Here is a 26,567-nt window from a genome sequence, read left to right as displayed (position 1 = left end):
TATCTTTAACTGCATAGAGGGCCCTTTTTCTGTGCAAATCTCTTTCTTTTAACACAGGAGTCTCCAAACTTGGCAACATTGAGACTTGAGGATTTCAACTCCCAGAATTCCCCAGCCAGAATTCATGGGGGAAGACCCAAATGGCTAATTCTAGCAGCTGGATCAGACCAACCCTTTCCAAGCCAAGTTCTTATTTCCAAGAGTCATTGGAAGATAACATTGTCTTCCACTTTTCTCCTCCTAAGCCAGGGATTGGCAACCTTAAAAACTCAAAAGAGCCTCAAAGGTCCTAACTGGAAGCCCCCCGTTCAATTCTGGAGCTGACCAGAAGTCTGGTTCTCCCATCTCTTTTCCTAGCGCAGCTTTCTTTTTCCCGTACCTGTCCTAACCGAAAGCCCTATCAATTGTGGAGTCGATCGGTGACAGGGAGCCGCAGCAGAGGGATGAAAAAGCCACATGCGGCTCCAGAGCCTGTCCTGAGCAAATGGCAGCAAGAACTCCTGACAGATCTACTCCTTCATGATTTGCTTACATTCTTTTCAAAGCCATTTGGCCCTGTGGCAGGATGCCCCATAAATCCATTGTTTGCTACATTAACTTCTATTTTTTTTCCTAACAAAATCAATGAGTCACGTTCAAATCCTAGTGACGTCATAAACACACCCAGATACCAAACCACTCCCATGCCACGGTCAAGGAAACAAGCTGGACATGTCCATAAAGATGCCATTCAAATGTCTAATTTAGTGTTTTGCAACCTAATCGCTGTTCTGGGAGTTGAAGGCCATGGATCATAAAGTTGCTAAGATTGAGAAAAGTTGGTCTAATCTAGAGCAGGGGAATCCAACCTTGTCAACTTTAAGACTGGTGGACTTCAACTCCCACAATTCCTCAGCCAGCTGGGAGTTGAAGTCCACAAGTCTTAAAATTGACAAGGTTGGAGACCCCTGATCTAGAGTACTAGGTTTTCTTTGGTGTCTTCTCAGATAAACATGGGTCTGTCCATTATTTTCAGATTTATTCCCACACAATGGCATAGGATGGTATCCCAACGGTGCTTCTTCAAAAGGCAACTGGACTTTGTTTTTCCTTGAAGACCTCTTGCCATTCATCCAAGAAACTTCTTCAGAACTGAAGAAGCTTCTTGGGTGAGAAGCAAAACGTGTTCAAGGAAAAACAAAGTCCGGTTGTCTCTTGCAAAAGCTCCTTTGGGACAACCATGGACCTGGATGACTGAGAATCGCCATACATACATGTCCATCTTTGGTTCCTCTGAAGCTCGAAAATGTGGTTGTGGAGCAGTGGTGGGATTCAAAATTTTGTACTCCTGGTTCTGTGGGCATGGCTTGGTGGGAGTGGCAGGGGAAGGATACTGTAAAATCTCCATTCCCTCCCCACTCCAGGAGAAGGATACTGTAAAATCTCCATTCCCTCCCCACTCCAGGAGAAGGATACTGCAAAATCCCTATTCCCTCCACACTCCAGGGGAAGGATACTGTAAAATCCCCATTCCCTCCCCACTCAAGGGGAAGGATACTGTAAAATCTCCATTCCCTCCCCACTCCAGGGGAAGGATACTGCAAAATCCCCATTCCCTCCACACTCCAGGGGAAGGATACTGCAAAATCTCCATTCCCTCCCCACTCCAGGAGAAGGATACTGCAAAATCCCCATTCCCTCCACACTCCAGGGGAAGGATACTGCAAAATCCCCATTCCCTCCCCACTCCAGGGGAAGGATACTGCAAAATCCCCATTCCCTCCCCACTCCAGGGGAAGGATACTGCAAAATCCCTATTCCCTCCCCACTCCAGGGGAAGGATACTGCAAAATCCCCATTCCCTCCCCACTCCAGGGGAAGGATACTTCAAAATCCCCATTCCCTCCCCACTCCAGGGGAAGGATACTGTAAAATCCCCATTCCCTCCCCACTCCAGGGGAAGGATACTGCAAAATCCCCATTCCCTCCCCACTCCAGGGGAAGGATACTGCAAAATCCCCATTCCCTCCCCACTCCAGGGGAAGGATACTGCAAAATCCCCATTCCCTCCACACTCCAGGGGAAGGATACTGCAAAATCCCCATTCCCTCCCCACTCCAGGGGAAGGATACTGCAAAATCCCCATTCCCTCCCCACTCCAGGGGAAGGATACTGCAAAATCCCCATTCCCTCCCCACTCCAGGGGAAGGATACTGCAAAATCCCCATTCCCTCCACACTCCAGGGGAAGGATACTGCAAAATCCCCATTCCCTCCACACTCCAGGGGAAGATTAATGCGAAATCCCCATTTCCTCCCAAACAGCTGGGACTCGGGAGGCAGAGAATAGATGGAGGCGGGGCCAGTCAGAGGTGGTATTTACTAGTTTTCCGAACTACTCAAAATTTCTGCTACCGGTTCTCCAGAACTGGTCAGAACCTGCTGAATTTCACCTCTGTTGCGGAGTCTCTAGCAAATGGGACTATATGAATGAACACAGGTCTTTCAGCAAAATTTAGTTTGGCTAGAATGGGGATCCCGCACCCTTCTTTGCAAAATCTTTGTGGCGGAAGGGAAGAGAGATGACGTCATCAAGATTTTCACCTACCAGTGAACTGGTGTACGTGGGGTCAGAGGGATCGTCTTCTAAAAACCGTGAGAGTCCAAAATCTGACACTTTGCACACGAGGTTGCTGTTGACCAGAATGTTGCGGGCAGCCAGGTCTCGGTGGACGTAATTCATCTCTGAGAGGTATTTCATTCCCGCCGCGATGCCGCGCAGCATACCAACTAACTGGATCACAGTGAACTGCCCATCATTCAACTGTTGGGACAACAAGGGCGGGTTTTGAGACAAATTTGGGAAAAAAATCAAATCCTTTGCTCGAAATTCATGGACGTGGCATACAAAGCCCTCTCACTGATTGTTGTAAGAGAGTTCAACGAGAGTGGGATCACCAGAGAACTCTTAAAGATAGATTGACTATATACAAAACAAATACGGGACTAAGAAATTACAGATAGCCTATGTTTAAGATTAGGAATAATCTAAACCGCTTAAAGTTAGTGCAACAGGAAGAAGCTGAGTTTAATGCAGAGATGTTATTAACTTCTTTTTTTATTTCCTTTGTCTTAATATATTTTAGACTCTATTTGTTAAAAACCTATACCATGTACGGGCTCTGGGAAGTCGGCGGGGGGGGGAGGGAGGTGGGGTGTTATGGGGGAGGGGCGATATATAGTATGTGTTAGATTTTAAAGTAACGCGACTGCACTTGTATACTGTTGCTCTTTAATTTCACTGTAAAAATAGGACAAGCTGAATATATTAATAGATAGTAGAAATACACCGAAGGGAGGAGTAGAGGGATAGAAGAAAGAGGGGTAGAGAGGGTGGGAGAGAGGATTGGAGGGAGGGGGAGAAGGAAGGGAGGGAGTGTACCGGGAGAGAGGAGTGGTAGAGGGGGAGGGGAAGTAGGGTAGAGGGGAATGATGGAGGGAAGAGGGAAAGTTGGAGGGGGGCGAAAGAAAGGGTGTATGGAGGGTCGAAGAGGTACATTGGGTTTCTATTTTTGGGGGTATTGTTGACAAGAGGAATGGCTGTGTTTATTGTTTAATGTTATATGGCCCCGGTTATGCACAGTATATATGTGACTGTATGAAATGAAAATGGAAAATAAAAACACATTTACAAAAAATAAAATAAAAATAAAAATAAAAAATAAATAAAAAAAAAAGATAGCCCTTGACTTACGATCATAACTGAACCCAACATTTCTGTTGTTAAGCGAGACAGTTGTTGGGTGAGTTCTGCCCCATTTTTATTACCTTTCGTGTCACAGTTGTTGAGTGAGTCAGTGCAGTTTGTTAAGCTAGTTATGGTTGTTAAGTGAATCCGGCTTCCCCATTGAGTTTGCTCATCAGAAGGTTGCAAAGGATGGCCAAATGACTCAAGGACATGGCATCCATCATGAGTCGGTTACCAAGTGGCTGATTAGCAATAGCACTTAAGACTTATATACTGCTTTACAGCCCTCTCTACAGAGTCAGCATATTTTGCATACTCATTTTATCCGCCTCGTAAGGAGGGAAGGCTGAGTCAACCTTGAGCCTGGTGAGATTCGAACTGCCAAATTGCAGGCAGCCGGCAGTCAGCAGAAGCAGCCTGCAGTACTGCACTCTAACCACCGCGCCACCGCGGCTCATGAATGTTGAATGTTGATCATGTGACCATGGGGATGCCCAATCGTTGTAACTCAAGTTTTCTCAGTGCCCTTGTGACTTCGACCCCTAAATGAACTTTTGTAAGTCGAGGATTTTTGTACATTGCGTGGAAAACAATCCTAACTCAAATTTTTTTCCCCAGTGCCGTTGCGACTTTGAATGCTCACTAAATGAACCTTTGGCAGTCTCCCCAAGGCCAAAGGGAGTTAAATGCTATTTAAAAAGTTTAGGCACTCATGATGAAGAGAAATCTCACGCCTCTAAGTATCTGCGTCCTATCTCTACCCAGCATCTTGAGATGTTTTTTTATCTCCTAGCGTGAGGTGTTTTGGAGAAAAGGCCTGGTGGTAATGAGTTACATCCATAGTTCTGAAATGAGAGAGCTCGCAGATTCCCAATGCAGCCACCTGTCTCGTGTCTTCTCATCAAGCTAATGGGATTACAAGCATATTTGGGAAACACCTAGAAAAACAGAGAGCCAGCTGCAGGCTGGCCTCCGCCTCTAGGCTAGGAAGGCGTGTCAAAGGGAACCTCGGTGCCTTGGAAAGAATCCTGCATGATGTACAACAGATCAGCCCATTTTCCAACTTATCTCCCTGCTCTCTAATGGTGCACAATTGCTTTGCGCAGTGTGGTTGTGATAGTAAGAACCGTGGTTCTATTTCATTTCAAAAGAAAGTCACTTTAACAGGATAAATAGTTGGAAGGGACCTTGGACCACTGCCATCTCCCCCCCTCTCTCTCTCTCTCCCTCCTTCCCTCTCCCTTCCCTCTCTCTCAATCTCCCAATCTCTCCCTCTTAAAGAATGCTTTAACTCAAAAGTTCACATTGGTTTCTTTACAAGTCATTGAACATAGGATGACAGGGTTGGACAAGGCCTTGGAGGTCTTCTAGTCTGACCCTCTACTCAACCAGGAGACCCTTTACCATTTCAGCCAAATGGTTATCCAATCACCTGGACATGAGACTATCTGCAACTTCTGAAGGCAAGCTATTCCATTGATTCCATTGTTCTCATTGTTAGGAAATTTCCCTTTCCTTTTAGCTTGGTTCTCTCCTTGATTAGCTCCCATCCATTGCCCATCCTTCTCCTGCTTTCTGGTGGTTTGGAAAATTAGTTGACTCCCTCTTCTTTGTGGCAACCCCTGAGAGATTGGAACTCCACTATCATGTTACCCCTAGTCCTTCTTTTCTCTAGAGTCTAGACCAGTGGTCCCCAACCCCCGGTCCGCGGACCGGTGCCGGGCCGCGGAGTACCTGGCACCGGGCCGCGCAGCGGCCGGGGGCCATGATCCCTGCAGCTGGGCGCCGTGGCTCTCCTGCTGCGCCAGCCGCTCCTCTTCCAGCCGCTCGCCCAGCGCGCAAAGCTCCCGGCAGCGGCGCCACAGCTCCTCGAGGCGCCGGCGGCTCTCCTGGTTCTGCGCGCGCAGCTTGCGCAGGTCCTCTTGGCCCAGGCGGCCCCCTTCCAGCTCCTGCATCGCCCGCAACTTGGCCTCGTATCGCTCCAGGCTCTGTGCACAGCTCCAGCTCACCACCAGCGCGTAGTCGGAGGCCAGCTGCCGCTTCTCGGAGCGCCCTGCCCGGAGGACGCGCGGGGCAGACAGCAGCGCTGCTGGCCGCTGCTTGCGCGCTTCCTGCAGCCCTTCATGCTCGGCCAGGAGCTGCTCCAGCAGCGCCTCCAGAGCGGCGCAGTCGGCCCACAGCCCCTCCAGCTGCTGCCGCCGCCGGGCCAGCTCGGGCTCCAGGCGGCGGAGACGCAGCTCTCCAAGTTGCGCGCTCAGCCTCTCCAAGCTCTCCAACTCGTGGCGCAGCGCGTCCCGCTCCAGCTCGCCTTGAGGTGATCTCAAAAAATAAGCTAGGTTGGATATGACTGGGATAAGATTTCCAGATGTTGACTTGGCTCAAGTCACCGGTTCCTTTTTCTTGCTGAATGAAAACTCCTGCATCATGGTTGTATGTAGGATGTATTTAGAAAAATTCAAGATGGGAACCATCTTGGTTTTTATGTGATGCAAATAAAAGAATAAATAGGCTTTTAATTTCATAGTCATGGCTATTACCTTGACATTTTCGATGTCACTCTGACACCCTTGTCCCAGATAATTTGGTGAATGGACAGAGAGGCTACCAGCTAGTAGTAGGCTGGCTTGAATGCACTTACTAAGAAAGGATTCACAGTGAATTCAATGAATAACATTTTTGGGTGATCATCAATCTGATGGGAGCTATATATCTATTGCAGCATTTACCTGCAAATTTAAAGGAAGTCCAGAAAGCGATTGCAATCTATTTGGCATATATTTACAAATACATATTGAAAATAATGCAACATTTAACATTTTCTGATCATGGTGCTGTCATTGGTGTACTATCCTGGTAATTAAAAATGGTGTCTGTAGAAGAATAAAAATGTGGTTGTGTGTTAACAAAAGAATAGAAACTATAAGCATATAATCTTCCATTCAAATAGTTAGAAATTAACTAGAAATAGTTAGTCCAGTTTACAAGCAACAGCCTGACGGTAGATCAGTTTACTGAAATATGGATTACTTAAAGGGGTACTCCGGGCTGGGAGTTTTTTTACACCCCCACCCCCACCCCTGCGCGCGCTCAGCGGGCCACGGTAAAATTATCACAGGCTGACTGGTCCGCGGCGATAAAAAGGTTGGGGACCACTGCTCTAGACAATCAATCAATCAATCAGAATAGAGCTGGAAGGGACCTTTGAGGTCTTCTAGTCCAACCCCCTGCTCAAGCAGGAGACCTTATACCATATTTCAGACAAACAGTTTTCCAATCTCTTCTTAAAAACCTTCAGTGACCATTTTTGAGGGGAAGTCGTTCCACTGATTAATTTCTCTTTCGTTCTAGGTTGCTTCTCTCCTTGATCAGTTTCCACCCATTGCTTCTTGTTCTACCCTCAGGTTCCTTGGAGAATTGTTTGACTCTCTCTTCTTTGTGGCAGTCTCTCAAATATTGGAACACTGCTAACATGTCACCCCCAGTTCCGTGAGGGTGAATCTATGGCACGTCTGCCACAAGTGGCACACAGAGCCCTCTCTGTGAGTATGTCAGCTGTTGCCCAAACTCAGTTCCATCGCGCATGCGCCATTCCGTCACCCAGTGGATTTTCGGGTCTCTGCCATGCATGCGGAAGGGGCGGGTTGCATTCGCGGGGTGTGGTGTGCCCCCCCCCGGGGCCCGTTTTTGCTCCCAGGAGGCTGCAGGGAGGCCTACTAAACCCAAAACGGGCCTGGTGCGTGTGCATGCAAGGGGGAGGGAGTGGGGGAGGTATGCATGCGCAGGGGGTGAGGCATGTGGGGTGTCACATGCGCATTGTGGGTGCAGGCGTGCACACTCTTTCGGCACGCGACAACAAAAGGTTTAGCCCTCCCTGCCCTAGTCCTTCTTTTCCTTAAAGTAGACATACCCAGTTCCTGCAACTGTTCTTCATATGTTTCAGCCTCCAGTCCCCTAATCCGCTTCTCTGCCCTCCTTTTAGAGTCTCCGCAAGTATTTCTCAAGGCGTAACTAACGCATGCATGCGGATGAAGAGGCCATTTCTGGAAAACCTCTGAACGTTCCCAGGAGAAGCAGACAATAGATGCCTTCGGTTGCCCCTTCCAGAGATGGATTCATGGTGCCAATACTAGCCAGTGCTCGCCAATCTCTGCCAAGTTTCTAAATCCACCTAATTTCCGCATTAATTCATTCTTCTCCTTATATATACATTGGAAAACACAGATAACTCTCCTGGAGTTTTTAGGTTGGAGCTCATGAAAATAGAGGCCTCAGTGAAGAGGAAAACCAAGTGGGTTTGGGAGCCCTTGGAGAGAAAAATGGGATGGACTCTCCTTTTTTTGCACGCGGGATAACTTTGGAAACCAAGTTTCCCAGCTTTGGCAACTTCAAGATGGTTGGACTTCAACTCCCAGAATTCCCCAGCCAGCGCATACGCTGGCTGGGGAATTCTGGGAGTTGAAGTCCACCCATCTTGAAGTTGCCAAGGTTGGGAAGCACTATTATAAGCCTTAAGGGAGAGTAGAGAGTGCTCCTCACCCGGAGGAAGGAATCAAGGGCGCAGTTTTCCATGAACTCCGTAACTATCATGACTGGCCGACTCTTGGTGACCACGCCTTCCAGATGGATGATGTTGGGGTGGTCAAACTGTCCCATGATGCTGGCTTCGCTCAGGAAATCCCGCCTCTGACGCTCCGTGTAGCCCACCTTCAGCGTTTTGATGGCCACAAAGATTTCCCGCCTGCCCGGCAGTTTGAGGCGGCCCCGGCAAACTTCCCCAAATTCACCTGCGGAGGAAGGGAGAGGCAAGAGTAGCAAAGGAGACCCCGACATCTCCTGCCCTCCTGGAGATGCTCCGAGGAAAGCCAGCTGGGCTGCCAGCTGGACGACTTGCCTGCTCCAATCACTTCCTCGATTTTGACGCAGGAAATGTCGATTTCTTTGGCAAATTCCCGGACAGCTTCGTTAGGGTCTTCGTAAGTGAAAGGGTCAACATAAACCTTCATTCCTGGAGTAACTGCAAAGTGAGAGATAAGGTTTGGGTAGGTGAGAGATAAAGGCTGTCTGCTAGCATCTGAAGAGGCCATATTTAAGGTTCATTTGTGGTAAAGGCCTCCATCTCCAGATAGATAGATCGATTGATCTATAGAGGGGGGAGAGGGATATAGACAGACAGACACATGTAGGTAGGTAGGTAGGTAGGTAGTTAGGTAGGTAGGTAGGTAGTTAGGTAGGTAGGTAGATAGATAGAGGGGGGAGAGAGAGATATACAGACAGACACATGTATACAGATAGGTAGGTAGGTAGGTAGGTAGGTAGATAGATAGATAGATAAAGAGAGAGAGGGGGAGAGCTAGACAGACAGACACATGTAGATAGGTAGGTGGATAGATAGATAGATAGATAGATAGATAGATAGATAGGGGAGGGATAGATAGATAGATAGATAGATAGATAGATAGATAGATGATAGATAGATAGATAGATAGATAGATAGATAGATAGATAGATAGAGAGAGAGAGGGAGAGAGATATAGACAGACAGACAGATGTAGGTAGGTAGGTAGATAGAAATAGATAGATAGATAGATAGATAGATAGATAGATAGATAGATAGGTAGGTAGGTAGGTAGGTAGGTACATAAAGAGAGAGCGAGAGGGAGGTAGAGATATAGACAGACAGACACATGTAGATAGGTAGGTAGATAGATAGATAGATAGATAGATAGATAAAGAGAGAGACAGAGAGAGGGAGGGAGAGATATAGACAGATAGACACATGTAGATAGATAGATAGGTAGGTAGGTAGGTAGGTAGGTAGGTAGGTAGGTAGGTAGGTAGGTAGATGATAGATAGATAGATAGATAGATAGATAGATAGATAGATAGATAGATAGATAGATAAAGAGAGGGGGGAGAGATATAGACAGACAGACACATGTAGATAGGTAGATGGATGGATGGATGGATAGATAGATAGATAGATAGATAGATAGATAGATAGATAGATAGATAGATAGATAGATAGATAGATAGATAAAGAGAGGGTGGGAGGGAGGGAGAGATATAGACAGACTATCTACCTATCTATTTATGTATGTCTATATACAACAAGAGAGAGAGAGTGAGATATATAGAGAGACAGACACATGTTGATAGGTAGATGATTGATAGCTATAGAAAGGCACAGAGATAGAGAGAAATAGTGTTAGATAAATAGAGATACAGACACAGTAAACATACAATATAAATATTTTCTTCCTGATTATCTTGGTGATTGGAAATAGCAAATTACACAACTGGAAAAAAAAAAACCTTGACTAGGTAAACCCATTTTCACAAGAACTATATGACCTCACAACATTTAATTTACAAATAAACCCCACCTTTGCCTGGAACCACATGACAACATGGGTATGAAGGTATTTTGACAATTCCTAGACATGGCAATAAAGGGATTCTAAATTACCCGATTTGCTGCGTATTCTTCTGAGCAAATATTTTGAAAATAATAATAATAATGCAGCAACAACAACCATTACATGAAATACAGCCATATAAAAGAATATAAATTATCTATGTAAAAAGTCAGACTATAAATTATTTTATAATTATAATGACAAATAATTTATAGTACTGCCTTTTAACACAGTGTGCACAACAAACTAATTAAATAACATTTAAAAGACCAGAATGTGAAGACAGCCAGTCATTACTAATCTTAATAACATTGCAAAAACACAAGGGGATAAAGATCCTTTGTTTGTAACCAATAAATATGGAAAACCAGTTCAAGATATGTATAGTTTTAGCAAAATCATCAATAAATCAACTTATAAGCAATAAAGCAAGCCATATTGTATTAGCTTTCTGGAAAGTTTTAAGAGCTGGCTCTTCCCCAGGTGCTGAGGCCAGGATATTAATGGAACTCTGGCATAGGTTTAAGTACATACAATATGTTAGGAATGAGGTTTGGGGGTCTGGAGTTAGTTTTTACTTAACTGATTGCACATTGGAATTATGTTGTTATCTATGTTTACCATACAGAGTTCCTTTGGTAGATCGTAGATAAAAGTTGCCTAATAAATAAATGGTTCAAATCAATAAAAATCCATAAAACTAAAATTTGAAAATGTATGGCTGTGTTTGTCACCTTTAGCAATTTTAAGAAGCGTGAACATCAACTCCCAGAATTTTCCAACCAGCATGCATGGACTTCTACTCTTAGAAGAGAGTAGAGAAAATCCTGGTTTACGGGATACCAATCTAGCTAAGTTCCAAAGGTATTTCCCCCCCCCCCCCCAAAAGGCAACTGGACTTTGTTTTTCCTTGAAGATGTTTCGCTCCTCAACATGTCTTCAAGGAAAAACTAAGAAAGTCCAGTTGCCTTTTAAAAAAAATCACCTTTGGGACAACCATGACCTGGAGGTTTGAGAATCTCCATAGACAATTTAGCTAATGAGCCGCAGTGACGCAGTGGTTAGAGTGCAGTACTGCAGGCTACTTCTGCTGGCTGCCAGCTGACTGCAATTTGGCAGTTCAAATCTCACCAGGCTCAAGGTTGACTCAGCCTTCCATCCTTCCGAGGTGAGTAAAATGAGGACCCAAATTGTTGGGGGCAATTGGCTGACTCTGTAAATTGCTTAGGAAGTGACTGTATATAAGTCTAAGTGCTATTTCTAATGATCGGAGTTTAGAAAACTGCCTTGTTTGAGGGTAGCTTCTTTTTATATATCCACTCTATGGAAGCCAAGTTAGGAAGAAACCAATCACCATGGCAGTCTCCCTAGGACAGAGGTCCCCAAACGTGGCAACTTTAAGACTCGTGGACTTCAACCCCCCAGCTGGCTGGAGAATTCTGGGAGTTGAAGTCCACGAGTCTTAAAGTTGCCACGTTTGAAGACTTCTGCCCTAGGAGCATGAAAGGTGATGTGAATTGTGCATGTGGATTACGCTGAACTCCATACATAGTGCAAGAACCTGATCCTCACACTGCAGTAATGGAAAGGTAAGAAAATATCTACAGAGGGTACAAGGCCAATTTTGACATGTATCATGCTGTAGAGAGAAGAGGGAATGGCCTTGAGGGATAGGAGGAAAAATTGCTACCAAGGCAAACCTTCAGGGGCTTGAGCCCAGCCCAAGAAAATAACATGAGAAATTGTTTCATACAAGCTCCATCTTGGTTCACATGTAAATAAAGAGAGGAAAGAGGAAACAGATTCGGACTTGAAAAATTCTTTTCTATAGCTCTTACAATAAAAATAGTACCCTGTTTCCCGGAAAATAAGATCTCCCCGGATAATAAGCCCAATTGGGCTTTTGAGCGCATGCGCTAAAATAAACCCTCCCCAGAAAGTTAAGCCCTCCCAGAAAATATTGCAACACAGGAGCAGCCATGAGGTGACCACGCTCGCCGCCTCCTGTACCTCAAAAATACCGTATTTTTCAGAGTATAAGACACACTCTTTCCCCTCAAAAAAGAGGCTGAAAATCTGGGTGCATCTTATACACAGAATACAGCATTTTTTGCCTCCCGAAACCCCGCCCCCTTCACCAAAATGGCAGTGCATAGCCTTATGGAGGCTTTCAGAGAGCTCCTGGGGGCTGGGGAGGGCGGAAATGAGCAGAAACGGGCCTTTTTTGCTCAACTTTGCCCACCTAGCCCCCAGGAGCATTCTATGTCTCCTAAAGGCTATCCATGCCCTTTTTTGACAAAAAAATGAGACAATTTTCGTGAAAAATGGATTGATTTTTGCTCATTTTTGACCCCCCCCCCCCCGAGTATTCTACAAGCCTCCTAAAGGCTATCCATGCCCATTTTTTTGAAGAAAAAAAACCGAGCCCGTTTTCGTGAAAACAGGCTGTTTTGGGGAGGTTTGCAGAATGCAAAAACTTTTATTTTTAAATTTGCCTCTTCAAAACCTTGGTGCGTCTTATACTCCGGTGTGTCTTATACTTCGAAAAATACGGTAATAAGACCTTCCCAAAAATAAGGCCAAGGCTTATTTCGGGGGTCAAAAGAAAATAAGACCTGGTCTTATTTTCAGGGAAACCCGGGTATGTGTTATTGGCTATTTATTGAGCTGACACACGTTGTGGTGATGGGGGCGTGCGTTATCACAATCAGATGATACTCACTGTATTGCTGCAGTTTCTCCGTGTACTCTGATTCGGTGTTATTTTGCTGCTTCCTGGCCAAGAAAGAGAGGAAAAATCACCCACAATGCAAATTATCCACAACATCCAACCTATTGTATATTGAATTGCGATGGCTTTCACCATTTTCTGGAAAATTTAAACCCCGGGTTTTAAATTTTATTAATTTTTCTCAAAATATAAGCTATAGAGGAAAATAAAAAAAGTAATGGAAAATTAGGGAAAGGAAAAAGGGAAAAAGAGAAAATGTGGCTTGGAAAGGAAAAAAGAAAAAAAAAAAGGCGTTGACTTCCAACTCTCTTTATAGAAGAGAGTTTATATAAGATATAGTTTTATGTAGAAGATAATGTAAAACTCTCAACTTTTTACTTTTATACAATAGTGTATGCACGAGCCATTTTATAACAACAAAGCTGTCTAACTAACAAAAACAAAGTCAACATTTCACACACACACACACACACACCCATCACAAGCAGACAATCTGAAATCAATTTTCAAACAGAAACAAAATGAAATATATTCTCTTCTTTGAATAAAAGAATCGATTTAACAATCTCTGCATTGGCTTGCTGCGGGAAACAATATATATTTATGTCTCCTGATTAATATTTATAGACCATCATAATTCCTATTAATAAAATTCAAATTTTTTTAACCCTGAAGGGGGGAAAAATACTTTTTTTCTAAATTTTCAAACATTAAAATTTTCTTAAAAAAAAACATCTGTAAAATCAAAAAGTTCTAACACATCTTTTTTTTTTTTTAAGCTTTACTCTATTTTAACTGCCTCTTAACGTACACACGTTAAAATTCGGGTCCAATAATACTTTACAAACTTTAAGGATTAATCAAGCTTTATATATAAAGGAGAGGGAGGGGGGAAACACCCCTTTATTTTCAAACCTACTTTATATAAACCCCAATTTTCCAATCAGAGATCATGTACCAACAGCTGGATTTCCACAGCTTTGCTTTGGTAAGAGTCCTTGTCTCCATTGTAGCAACAGCTACAATCACCCAACCCTGCTTATTATTATCCATTACGCCTGTATGGAGCAATTGGGAGACGCTTTGATGAAGTGGTTTGCACCAGGCAGGAGATGCAATCCGTTCTGATGATGGAAGAGGCAGCCACCCAAAGGAACCAGTGTTGCCTCAAACAAAAATGGGCCAATGTGGCAATAGAAGGTACCTCATTTCACCGTCCATCCAAGCTTCCAAAGTTCGACGTGGCCTAAGATTCAGTATGCGCCCCAGATCACCAGAGGTGGTATTCAGCAGGTTCTGATCAGTTCCGGAGAACCGGTAGTGAAAGTTTGGAAGTACTTTGGAGAACGGGCAAATACCACCTCTGACTGGCCCCGCCTCCGTTTTACAGTTTCCTTCCCCTGCCACGCCCATCAAGCCACGCCGACGGAACCGGTAGTAAAAAAATTAAATCCAACCACCGTGTCAGCGTTCCAAGTATCATGTAGAATTAAATCAGAGTCCAAGGCAAAACGATCTTTAAAGTTCCAATTTAATAAAGCAGACATCTTAACACAGATGTGCTAAGATGTCTGCTTTATTAAATTGGAACTGCAGATCACCCCGCCTGGAAGACCTTCACTGTCCTGACACACCCTGCAGATAACCAAATGGATAGTCCTCGACTTGCAACAGTTCATTTAGTGACTGTTTGCAGTGTCCCGTCCCCCCCGCCCCAAACCTCCTCACTGTCTGACTCTGCTGCCACTGGCCGGCCATAACGGGGGATTCAAACTTTCCAAGATTTAGGTCAAGTTATTGCTATCTAACTTGTTTCCTCCGGTTCCTCCAGCTCTGGTGCCCAAGTAGCCCCAAGCCCTTCAAGAGATGGTACCTGAAGCAGACGATGGCGATCACCACTACCGCAATCACGAAGACAAGCCCTGCGGTGGCTGAGCCAACAATCAGAGGCAGTTCCTGGAAGCTCTTGCTACTGGAGCCTATTCCAAGTGGGACAAGACAAAGGACAATTGTTTAGCAAACGAGAGCAGGAGAGCATGGTGGAAGAGGTGGGGTGGGGTGGGGGGCAGATGACAAATGGCATACCATCATCAACCAGTGTCCGAAACTCCATGGGAAAGCTGTATTGGCCGTACCCTGCCACAGTGCGAGCCCGGACCTGCACTACGAAGGCAGTGTTAGGCTTCAGTCCTTCCAGGCGCACCGCGTTCTTCTGGCTAGTGACGGTGTTGGCAATGCTATCGGTCTGGCCTTGCTGTGGAAAAGAGGGAAGATGCATCTCAGAACCGAATCCAGCCCTTCCCTACTATTGGGCAATGTGCCTGGATTATGTCTAGTCTAGTCCACTGTCAGCTGCCGCCTTATGCTTGCTTTCGCTTCTCTACCATGCGGTGACAAGTCTGCCCTGAACTCTGGGGAGGGAGGATGGGAGGGGGAATGCTTGGAGGGAAAGCAAAAGTAACTGCTGTATCTCCCTGAGACCCTGCCTCAAGGTCACCCAGCTGGGAGGGGGAAAAAAAACCAGCTCCATACCAACCTAGGCTTGAAGGGACTGTTCTGAAAACAACTTGCCTGAATGTGATTAGTCATGGGGTGTGCATGTCAGCCGGCTCAATGGGAGGCCATTGAGGGAAGGAAAAGTTGAACCGTATTGTACTTGGGAGAATACCGACACCCAAAGAGTTTTGGTAATAGGCATTTCTCCTTTATTCTATTTTAACCATCCTTATCAACTTCATCATAATCACCACGATCATGATCATCAACATCAGCTAAATAATGCTGCCAACTGTTGGAGGAACGTCATGTCTAACCATTCTGGCAACAATCCCCGTGTAGCACGCTTGACTCATAACTCCCATATTATAAATAGAAATCTGGAGATAAAAAAATATATTGATGCATCTATGGTGGGAGCAGGCAACTGGCATCTGTAGCTGTTATAAAGCCATTGTTTGAGACATTGGTAAAGCTTTCTTTCTTTCCCCATGTCACCTACGAGAGAGAGAGGGGGGGGATAGAGAGGGAGAGAGGGAGAGAGTGGGGAGGGAAGGGGGAGAGGGGAGAGAAAGAGGGAGGGAGGGAGAGGGAGAATAGGGAGAGATAGAGGGAGACAGAAATAGAGTAAGAGCGAGAGTGATGGATGGAGAGATGGAGAGAGAGAAAGACAGAGAGAGAGGGAGGAGAGAAACTCTTAGAAAGAAGAAAAATCAAAGTTCAAGACAGGATTGTCCCACTTTCTTCCAGCTCTGGCCCCACCCTTGAAAGAAAGTGGCCCATGATGGTAGAAAAAAGATGATGGTTTATCATAATCTAAGACAGGGGTCTCCAAACCTGGCAACTTTAAGGCTTGTGAACTTCAACTCCCTGAATTCCTCTAGCTAAGGAATTCTGAGAGTTGGAAGTCCATGCATGCTGGCTGGGGAATTCTGGGAGTTGAAGTCCACAAGTCTTAAAGTTGCCAGGTCTGGAGACCCCTGATCTACTGGACTTGAGTGACAGATGTGAATTGGGGTCCTTCTGGTTCCCACTTCCCGCGCATCAGCTACAATTAACTGGCACCACTGCTTCGTCTCTGATTGAGAACAGAAGCCCACTAAAAGTCTCTACGGAGCTGAGAAGTTTCTGTCTCAGTGAAATACCAGCTTATTCCTTGCTTGGGACTCAGCTCGTACCAGGAAAAGACATCTACCTTCTCAAAGTACTTGATCTCGTAGTCCAAGATGACCCCGTTCGGCTTCTTCGGGGGCTCCCAAGAAAGGGTCATGGTATTTCCGGAGCTGCCATGCAGATGCATTGTGGGAACTTCGGAAGGAGCTGCAAAAGGTGGGAATTGTTAGTCTTTCTCTCCACCTCGGTTAAAGTTAAGTCCCTGCTCTGAACAACACCACGCTTTCTCCTGGCAACAGAAGATTCCTTGTGCCAGAGTGCGAACAGCGTGACTACTATTTTGAGACAACCCAGGAGCAAAATAAAGTACACAGAGGTTTTGTCTTTCAAACCGTGGTTTATATACAAGACTTTGCTTCGTGCTCTTTGGAAGCCTTGGTCAGAGCAGGGTTGACCGGTGGGCTTGGTGCTCTCTGAGCCTGGTGGTTTTCTTGCAGATGTCCAATTACCCACCTGGACAACATCCTCAGTGCTAGAAAGGAGTGAGGTTTGATCTCTGTTTAGATACTAATGCGTTGCTTTATCAGCGAATCAAGGGACTATCAACTCGAACAAACAAGCTAACAGTAAGCCACAGCTTAATCAAGGAACCACCAAGAACACTCAACAGGGCCAACCACTGGTATATAAACAAAGAGCAAACCCCACACCCTTGTAGCACGGATGACGTTACTTGGTTGGATAATGAAATGTCTGCAAGAAAACAATCAAGGACTCCACGGAAATAAAACTTCTTATTCTTCTAAAACAATTCTTCTCCCCCTGCATAGATCGCAACGTTCTTCTCAAATGCTGGCAGCCCAGACCAAGGATGCTACTATGGTAGTTGTTTTCTTGCCACAGAATTGCAATTTCAAATTTGGGGCGGCTCATTAAAAAAAAAACAAAGCCATTGTGACTTTATGAAACAAGAACTACACATATGTACATACACATATAAAATGGACACCTAACATAAAAAATGTCATAAAAAAGGCAGAACAAAGAATGTTCTTTCTGCGCCAGCTCAAACTGCCCAAAGAGCTGCTGATTCTGTTCTACAGAGGAATTATTGAGTCTGTCATCTGCACCTCCAGAACTGTCTGGTTTGGCTCTGCAACCCAACAAGACAGACACACAGACTTCAGAGGAGAATCAGAACTGAAGAAAAAAACCACTGCTACCAATCCACTTTCCATTGAGGACCTGTACACTGCACCGGTCAAAAAGAGGGCTGTGAAAATATCTCAGACCCCTCGTATGGACATAAATTGTTTCAACTTCTCCTTCAAAACGACACCATAGGACACTGCACACTAGAACAACTAGACACAAGGACAGTTTCTCCCCAAATGCCATCACTCTGCTTAACAACTATTTCCCACAATACTGTCAATAATTTACTAAAACTCTATTATTAGTCTTCTCTTCCTTCCTAGTACCTATCTCTTCCCAGTTATGAGTATAATCATGTTGCTTGTATCTTTACAATTTATACTGTTTTTATTCGTTTCCTAGTATAATTTGATTGCTTATTAGTAACCTATGACTTTCACTAAGTGTTTCTTGGTGAATGTATTCTATTTTTTTTTTTGTTTATGTATACTGAGAACACATGCCCCAAAGACAAATTCCTTGTGTGTCCAATCACACTTAGAACTGAGGAGGAATTTCCTGACAGTTAGAACAATTAATCAGTGGAACAGAAGTTGCCTCCAGAAGTTGTGAATGCCCCAACACTGGAAGTCTTTAAGAAGATGTTGGATAGCCATCTGTCTGAAACGGTATAGGGTTTTCTGCCTAGGCAGGGGGTTGGACTAGAAGACCTCCAAGGTCCCTTCCAACTCTGCTATTGTATTGTATTACTTTGCCAATAAAGAATTCTATTCTATTCTATTCTATTCTATTCTATTCTATTCTATTCTATTCTATTCTATTCTATTCTATTCTATTCTATGTAGCATGTTTGGTCTGTGTTATATCCTTTCCCTTCCAGCTGTTATCTACTTGCTCATTTCAGTACAGGTCTGGATATCCAAATTCATTTTTTTTTAAAATCAACCTTGGAGCTGGATTGCTACGCTAAGTGTTTAGACATTGGGAGAAACGATTGTTTGCAATATCTCTCGCATTACCTCACTTGTAAATACTTCAAACAAAATTAACAGCCCATTTGATTTCTTTGCAACAAAAATCCTTTTGTTAGGTCAGAGTTCTAATGCTATCTCCCGGGACATTATTATCATTATTATTATTATTATTTTGGCAGGAACAAGATTCCTAACTTAATCCAGAAGGACCCTCGCTGGTGCAACGGAGAAGGTTCCAGGGAGGGAAGGAATTGTAGTATCCTTTGCAGAAGTACTCACCTGCCTGATTGGTGGTGATGTTGACCGAGGCAAACTGTGGGTTTTGGAGACTTTTGCTGGAGACGCCGTTCACCGCTTGGATTTCAAAGGTGTACTGCGTGTGGGCCATCAGGTTGCTGATGTAGATGTGCCTCTCGGTCAAGCCGAGTTGGCGAGGGTCGAACTCCACGTTGTCATCGCAACGCATGCACAGCCGGGGCTCCACGCTGCACTTCTTGCAGATGATGTTGTACAGCAGGTCATCCCTCCCGCCCGCGTCTCGCGGTTCGCTCCACTCCAGCACTAACGACGTCTCGTTCACGTTGGAAATGACGCTGCGTGGGGCTGTGGGCACGCCTGCAGGACAAAAATCAAAGGACCTCAAGGCATCTCAAAAATGCTTTCTCCCCAAATCTTGTGGGTCTGTGTGTCAGCATGTCACATGTACTTCTGAGTTGGTGGGATTCTGCAGCAAAATGCTGGCTTTGCGAGGCAGATGTTAGGTTAGAATCCCACAGATTAGGCCTCCTCTGGATTCCATCAGCTAGCCAGTGTCGACGGTCGACCCCCCGGGGGAGGGCCTTCTCTATGGCTGCTCCAGCCCTCTGGAACGATCTCCCCGTGGAGATTCGGACCCTTACCACCCTTCAGGCTTTCCGCAAAGCCGTTAAGACCTGGCTGTTCTGAGTTCCCAGCCCCTCTCGAATTGTTGCTGCTGTTGAGGAGTTTTAATCTGTTTTTTGTAATTGTTTTGTCTCGTTTGTTTTCGTTGTATTACCCCCCTTTCCCTATGAGATTGTTAGCCGCCCTGAGTCCCTCTGGGAATAGGGCGGCATACAAGTTTAATAAACCATTTAATAAACCAAACCATAGAACTACTGTGTTTCCCCGAAAATAAGACAGGGTCTTCTTTTCGTTTGACCCCGGAAATAAGCGCTTGGCCTTATTGTCGGGGAGGTCTTATTAATTTTGAGATCGAGGAAGGGTGAGTGGCTGCTGCTGTGTTGCAATATTTTTGTGGAGGGCTTAATTTGGGGGGATGGTTTATTTTAGCACATGTGCTCAAAAGCCCGATTAGGCTTATTATCTGGGTAGGTCTTATTTTCAGGAAAACAGGGTAACTTGCTTAGAATAGTGTGAGTGGGCTTGGGATAAATCTGAACTATGGATGCGATGGAAGCACAATGACAGACACATAAAGATACAACAGAAATAATTTAATCAATCAATCAATCAGTCAGAATAGAGCAGGAATGGACCTTGGAGTTTTCTTGTCCAATCCCCTGTTCAAGCAAGACACCCTATACTATTTCAGACAGTGGCTGTCGAGTTTCTTCTTAAAAACTACCAGTGATGAAGCACCCACAACTTCTGGAGGCAAGTTGTTCCACTGGCTAATTGTTCTGATTGTCAGGAAATTTCTCCTTAATTCCAGGTTGCTTCTTTCCTTGGTTAGTTTCCATTCATTGCTTCTTGTCTTGCCTTCGGGTGCTTTGAAAAATAAATTGATCCACTCTTCTTTGTGGCAGCCCCTCAAATATTGGAACACGGTTATCATGTCCCTCCCTAATCCTTCTTTTCTCTTGTCTAGCCAAACCCAAATCCTGCAATCGTTCTTCATGTTTCTGTCTCCAGGCCTTTAATCATCTTAGTTGCTCTTCTTTGCACCCCCCAGCCCCAAAGTTTCAACCTCGTTTTTGTAATGTGGTGACCAAAACTGGATGCAGTATTCCAGGTGTGGCTTTATTAAGGCTTTCTAAAGCGGTACTAATACTTCACGTGGTTTTGATTCTATGCCTCTGTTTATACAACCCAGGATTGTATGAGCTTTTTTGACTGCTGCCACACACAGATAAATAGGGCTGGTATTAATCTAGATTTAACTTTTATTTCCTTCTACTCTTTTAATTCCCTTTCTTGCTTGACTTGCTAGTTCTTCCTTCTTTTTTTGTTCTTCCTTATAACATTGGTTGCCTAGGAAGGCGAACAATTACCTGTGCCCAGATATGTTGCACTGTGGAGAGCAACTATTTCATCTGAAAATTATCATTTTGGCCACCGAAATCATAACGGCAGGGATGAAACTGTTTAGCCTTTTTCTCTTCCTTTTTCGCTGGGAGGTGGGGTTGTTGTTGCATGTTTAAACCGGATACCGACATTTCTAGAAATTTTGCTAACTTGCCACCAGATTTCACCCACGTGAACTGGGACAGGGCGGGGAGGGTGAAACTAGATACGGAGCTTTTTAAAAATTTTTTGAAGCATCCTTGCTTTTGTTCTGGGGTGTGCAAAAATATCCTTTTCACAATTTTCACGCTATTCACAGGCTGAGGACATGGATGGAAAGAAGAAGCACCTCATTACATACAATTTGGATTAAGACACCATTCAACAGTAATTTGGTTAGGGTAGGGTTCTCTTCCAAAAACCTTGTTCCCCATAATCAATTTTCTTCTTCTTTTATCATTATTTTTATTTATTTATTTATTTGCTTATTATATATAAAATGCGGTATGTATGTATGTATGTATGTATGTATGTATGTATGTATGTATGTATGTATGTTCGTATGTTCGTTCCAGCATAACTCTGGAGCGCCTCGAGCAATTTCAACCAAACTTAGTACACAAAAGACTTACTCTCTGGAAACAAATACTGTGGACTTAAGACACCCCTAACACCCCTCGGGGTGTGCGTTCTGTTAAGATACAGCCTGTTGTGCCTTAAAATGGCTTCTACTCTACTGGCGTAAAATGGCTTCTACTGTACAGCGCAGTGGAGTTGCCATGATAATTGCTTCACAGTATTCTACAAGGGGGCTTCCTGTGGTAAGGGGGAAAAGCCAACATTAGAAATTATGTTTGATGTGGTATTATTTTTAAGGACAAATGTATGGATTAGGATAAATAAATACATGGGCAACGCCAGGTTATCAGCTAGTTCCTGAATAAATAAAAATGGTAGCTTATACTTCTGGATAGAAAGGAACAATGGGGCACGTGATCTGGAAGGAATATAGACCAAAAGTTGACTGTTTCAGTAATAAAAACGGTCCCTTTGGAAGCCAAGTCTTCATTTCTGCTCGTGGAGAACACTGTGCTAATATTTTCCAGGGAAACTTTTTCAAACGGTGCAGGAGACGATAAAAAAAAAAGTAACTATTATATTGCTTTTAATAATCCACATGACCTCTCTAAAAAAAGGGAGAAGCAGTAAATTTACAAATGCATCATCCCTTTTGTCTTCCAAACTGAACTCTTAAGGTCTTTCCAAATTTTATTGTGTACTTTGATTTGAATCATGGAAGAACTGGCCATAAAGATGCATTTTTGGGTGAGCATTTGTGAGATGATTTATGTGTCCTTCTCCTCTCCCAAGCAAGTTCCTGAAGCTTCTTTGCAAAACAAAAAAAATAATTCTGAAAATCTTGGCACTGGACGAACTTTTACAGTAATATCCGCCTTGCTTTCAAAAATGAAAGTAAAAAAAAAAGGCTTAAAGTACTGATGCAGGGAAGAGATGATGGATAGAAAAAAAGAGAGTAAAATATCATCCATGAATATCCTTTAATGAAAGCATGTGTATTAATATTAGAACTATATAGACTGGATAATTATTTTGTATGCACTGTGACAGATATTAGGATAATATTATAATATAAATAGATATGAACAGTGAACGATGGGAATTAGGAACAAGAATTAAGCATTAACTGGACAATTAGATATTGAATGATGGTATTATTAAATATGCATAAATATTAATGTAAACATGTGTATTAACAGTAATAAAACCCAATGGTGAAATTCATTTTTTTTTTACTACCGGTTCTGTGGGTATGGCTTGGTGGGCGTGGCAGGGGAAGGATACTGCAAAATCCCCACTCCCTCCCCATTCTGTGGTCAGCCAGAGGTGGTATTTGCCAGTTCTCCGAACTACTCAAAATTCCCACTACCGGTTCTCCAGAACTTGTCAGAACCTGCTGAATTTCACCCCTGGTAGAACCATATGGATTGGATGATTGGAAAGAACATAAGTAGATCTACTCCATATGTTTAAATGATTGTGATTGATACTAGAAGTGTACACTGAAACACTGAATAACAAAAGAATGATGAATATTTAATATAAACAGATGTGAAGAGCTAAATAAGGGAAATATGAATAACAAAGCAGGTGAAAGATGGAAAATAGAAAAGAAACGTCTTTGAATATTGCGGTGATATGGAAAAAAAATAGTTAAAATAGAGATAGAAATAAGAGGGGAATTATATGTATGTATGTATGTATGTAACAAAGGCAACAGTAAAAATATTGGGTTTCTGTCTGGATGGTCTCTTGTGATGAGCCGATAGACAGAGATAGGAAGCAGTAGGCTTCCTCCCATATTTGGGCATACCAGGGGTTGTGACGCTAAATACATATCTATTTCCCTGGCTCAGCTGATAAAGGAGGAGAACCTTGTGGCTTAGTGGTTAACACAACTGCCTAATATGTAATAGAGCCCAGGTTCGAATCCCAGTAAGGGTATGGCTAGCTGATGAGAGCTAAATAGCTTGAAATAGATCTATACTAGTCTCCTTTATTTATTTATCAGCACAAATACACACACACACACACACACATATATATATATGTGTGTGTGTGTGTGTGTGTATACACACATACATACAGTATATTAATATAAACAAGATATATGTAATAACAAGAGGGAGATTTAGAAATTGAAGGGCGGTAGTATTAGGTATGTTTAAACAATATGAAACAATGAAAATGAAATGTCATAACTATGAGTAATAATATTATTACTCATAGTTATTATGATAATTATAAATATTATGTCTATTGGTATTAAGATGTAAGGTAACACACAATTCACGCATTGCTATGGATAAATAATATAAAATAAAAAACTTGACAAAAAAAAAGAAAAAAAAGTTGAAGTCTCTTTTGAACTGAACTCAACCTGTTGGCTTTGGGGTCATGTTTCTGAATTGGTTATTCCCTGCTTTTAGGATTTGTTTTTTATAAATTTTATTTTCCAGTCTAGACTGATATTCCATAGTCGCACATTCAGGTTTTAATAGACTTGACTGTAATTTCCAAGGCCAGATAAAGTCACCCAGGCGAATTATATCTAACTAACTACTTTCCAATTTCCCCATCTTGAATGGACGCTACAGGTAGTCCTCAACTTAGGCTGCATCAACAGAGGGATAGAATCCAGATCACATGAAGTGTTAATACCGCTTTATAATGTGTTGGTGAGGCCACACTTGGAATACTGCATTCAGTTTTGGTCGCCACAATGTAAAAAAGAAGTTGAGACTCTAGAAAGACTGCAGAGAAGAGCAACAAAGAGTATTAGGGGACTGGAGGCTAAAACATATGAGGAACGGTTGCAGGAACTGGGTATATCTAGTTTAATGAAAAGGAGGACTATGGGAGACATGATAGCAGTCTTCCAATATCTAAAGGGCTGCCATAAAGAAGAGAGAGTCAAGCTGTTCTCCAAAGCACCTGAGGGTAGAGCAAGAAGCAATGGGTGGAAATTAATCAAGGAGAGAAGCAACCTAGAACTAAGGAGAAACTTCCTGACAGTTAATCAATGGAACAACTTGCCTCCAGAAGTTGTGAATGCTCCAACACTGGAAGTTTTAAAGAAGATGCTGGATAGCCATTTGTCTGAATTGGTGTAGGTTTTCCTGCCTAAGCAGGGGGTTGGACTAGAAGACCTCCAAGGTCCCTTTCAACTCTGCCATTCTATTCTATTCTATTCTATTCTATTCTATTCTATTCTATTCTATTCTATTCTATTCCTTTAACTTGTTTAGGGAGTCATAAACAAATAGGATGGGTTAGGGCAGGCGCAAACCAACCAGGTTTACTTTACCCAAGCTAAGCATGTTGTGCAAATGCAATCTCATGGTTTTTATCTCAATGTGGCTTGCCAAGCAAACACAGCTAGCGTGTGAAATAGCCTTTCTGGAAAATAATCAATCCTCTCCCAGGCTGGCTATCTGCCTGGACAGATGTGGCCAGCTGAGAAACATTCCATCTTGCTTGCATTTAGCAGCGTTCTTAATTTAATTCCTCTTGCCGGTTTGTTTGTTTTTTTCGATTTCAGAGATATGCTAATTCATCCTGGATACCTGAGACAGCGCGAGTAAACATTTGTTAAAACCTGAGAGAAAACCTTGGAACGAGGCTTACTGGTGCAGGCACTGTCGGGGGGATCAGTATCCGCTCTGAAATAATTATTCCGGCACGTACAAAGCACGGCAGCCTCAGAGCTTGTCCGGCTGTTGGGGGGACACGGAGCGCACAGACCTTCTCCCTGTTTCGACTTGAACGTCCCAGGACCGCAAGCTGGAAGGGAAACACACAGATAAACAAAATTGAGCTGTGGGAATGGCATGCAAGAGATGGAGAGTAGCAGCCTTGGGCACAGTGAACCAACGCGCCATCTTGAATTTCACCAACAACAACTAAGGAGGACTTAAAGTGGAAAGACCACTGCAGGGCAGCTTTGGATTGTAACTTTGACCAACTTCAGCAGCCTTGGGCCCCACCAGAGGTGCAGACGTCAGCTCCCAGAATTCTCGGCCATGGCCAGGTTAGCTAGGAGATGTGGGAATTGAAGTTCATGCAGCCCAGAGATTGGGAAAGTTGGCTTAAACGTAATGAAAAGGAAGAAGTAACAGAAGAGGCCACTTCATTCAAATGGTCCATCTCCCTCAGAGATAAATTATCTCTGAGGGAGATGGACAGTTTATTTCTTTTTTTCTTTTAATTTTTATTTTATACACATAAACACATCAACAGAACACATAAGCACATTAACAAAAATAACCACATAACTTAAAAACAAAATAGGAACAATAAGTTCCATCGTATATCATACAGCAGTTCCGAATCGGTTTCTTTGCAGTTAGTGTTTTCCCTTCTATACATTTCTATCTTGCGTTCATAATCTCGTTATTCATTATCCATTTATATACATTTCTTTATTTATTTATACTTAGCTACTTATGATCAAGTATTGTTTACCTATATTGTGCTTTATATTTTTACTGTCATTTATTCTCTTACATGCAGTTATAGGTATACATTCACATAGTTATTCTTTTTCTTTGCCATTCTTATATTATTATTATTATTCCATTTAAAAGGATATAAGGTATAATTTGGAATGTATTGTTTACCATCCTTCACACCTGCTATGACACCACCTTATTTTCTCTTTCTTTTCTTCCCCCTTCCTTCTCTACTTCTTTCCTTCCTCCTCTCCTTCCCCTTCTTCCCTCCCTTACTTCTCCTCTATTCCTACCCTCTGTCTTTTCCTTCCTACCCTCTCTCCTTCTCTTTTTCTCTCTTCCTTCCTCCTCTCCTTCTCTCTCAGTTTATTTCTATTTATCTCTGAGGGAGTTCATAAGTAAGTAAGTATGTAAATAAATAAATAAATAAAAGTAAATAAGTAAATAACCACAACCTGAACTGTCATTGTACAATGAAGATTGCATTTAATTTCATTGTACAAAGTGCAATGACAATAAACTAAACTAAGCTAAACTAAACTAAACTAAATTAAACTAAACTAAGAAAATAAGTAAATAAATAAGTAAATCTTATGAACTCTGCCAATAGGAAGAAGGCTCAGAATGCCATCAGATATGTCAGAACACCTTTCATTAAAACA

At 43.2% G+C, this 26,567-nt stretch overlaps 1 protein-coding gene across 1 annotated transcript in view; it reads right to left on the bottom strand.

The window, feature by feature from the left end:
* Window positions 1-25,335, bottom strand: part of LOC116513723 (ephrin type-B receptor 3-like) — a 39,917-nt gene extending 14,582 nt beyond the window's left edge. The window contains 10 exon segments of the mRNA XM_032224906.1: window positions 2,587-2,802; window positions 8,263-8,510; window positions 8,618-8,740; window positions 12,864-12,916; window positions 14,746-14,851; window positions 14,958-15,126; window positions 16,564-16,688; window positions 18,890-19,225; window positions 25,082-25,237; window positions 25,329-25,335. Coding sequence (XP_032080797.1) covers window positions 2,587-2,802; window positions 8,263-8,510; window positions 8,618-8,740; window positions 12,864-12,916; window positions 14,746-14,851; window positions 14,958-15,126; window positions 16,564-16,688; window positions 18,890-19,225; window positions 25,082-25,237; window positions 25,329-25,335 — 1,539 coding nt within the window.
* Window positions 25,336-26,567: the final 1,232 nt, after the last annotated feature.

Source organism: Thamnophis elegans, chromosome 10, assembly GCF_009769535.1.
Source record: "Thamnophis elegans isolate rThaEle1 chromosome 10, rThaEle1.pri, whole genome shotgun sequence".
Lineage (NCBI taxonomy): Eukaryota > Metazoa > Chordata > Lepidosauria > Squamata > Colubridae > Thamnophis > Thamnophis elegans.
This window is presented reverse-complemented; position numbering and strand designations above follow the sequence as displayed.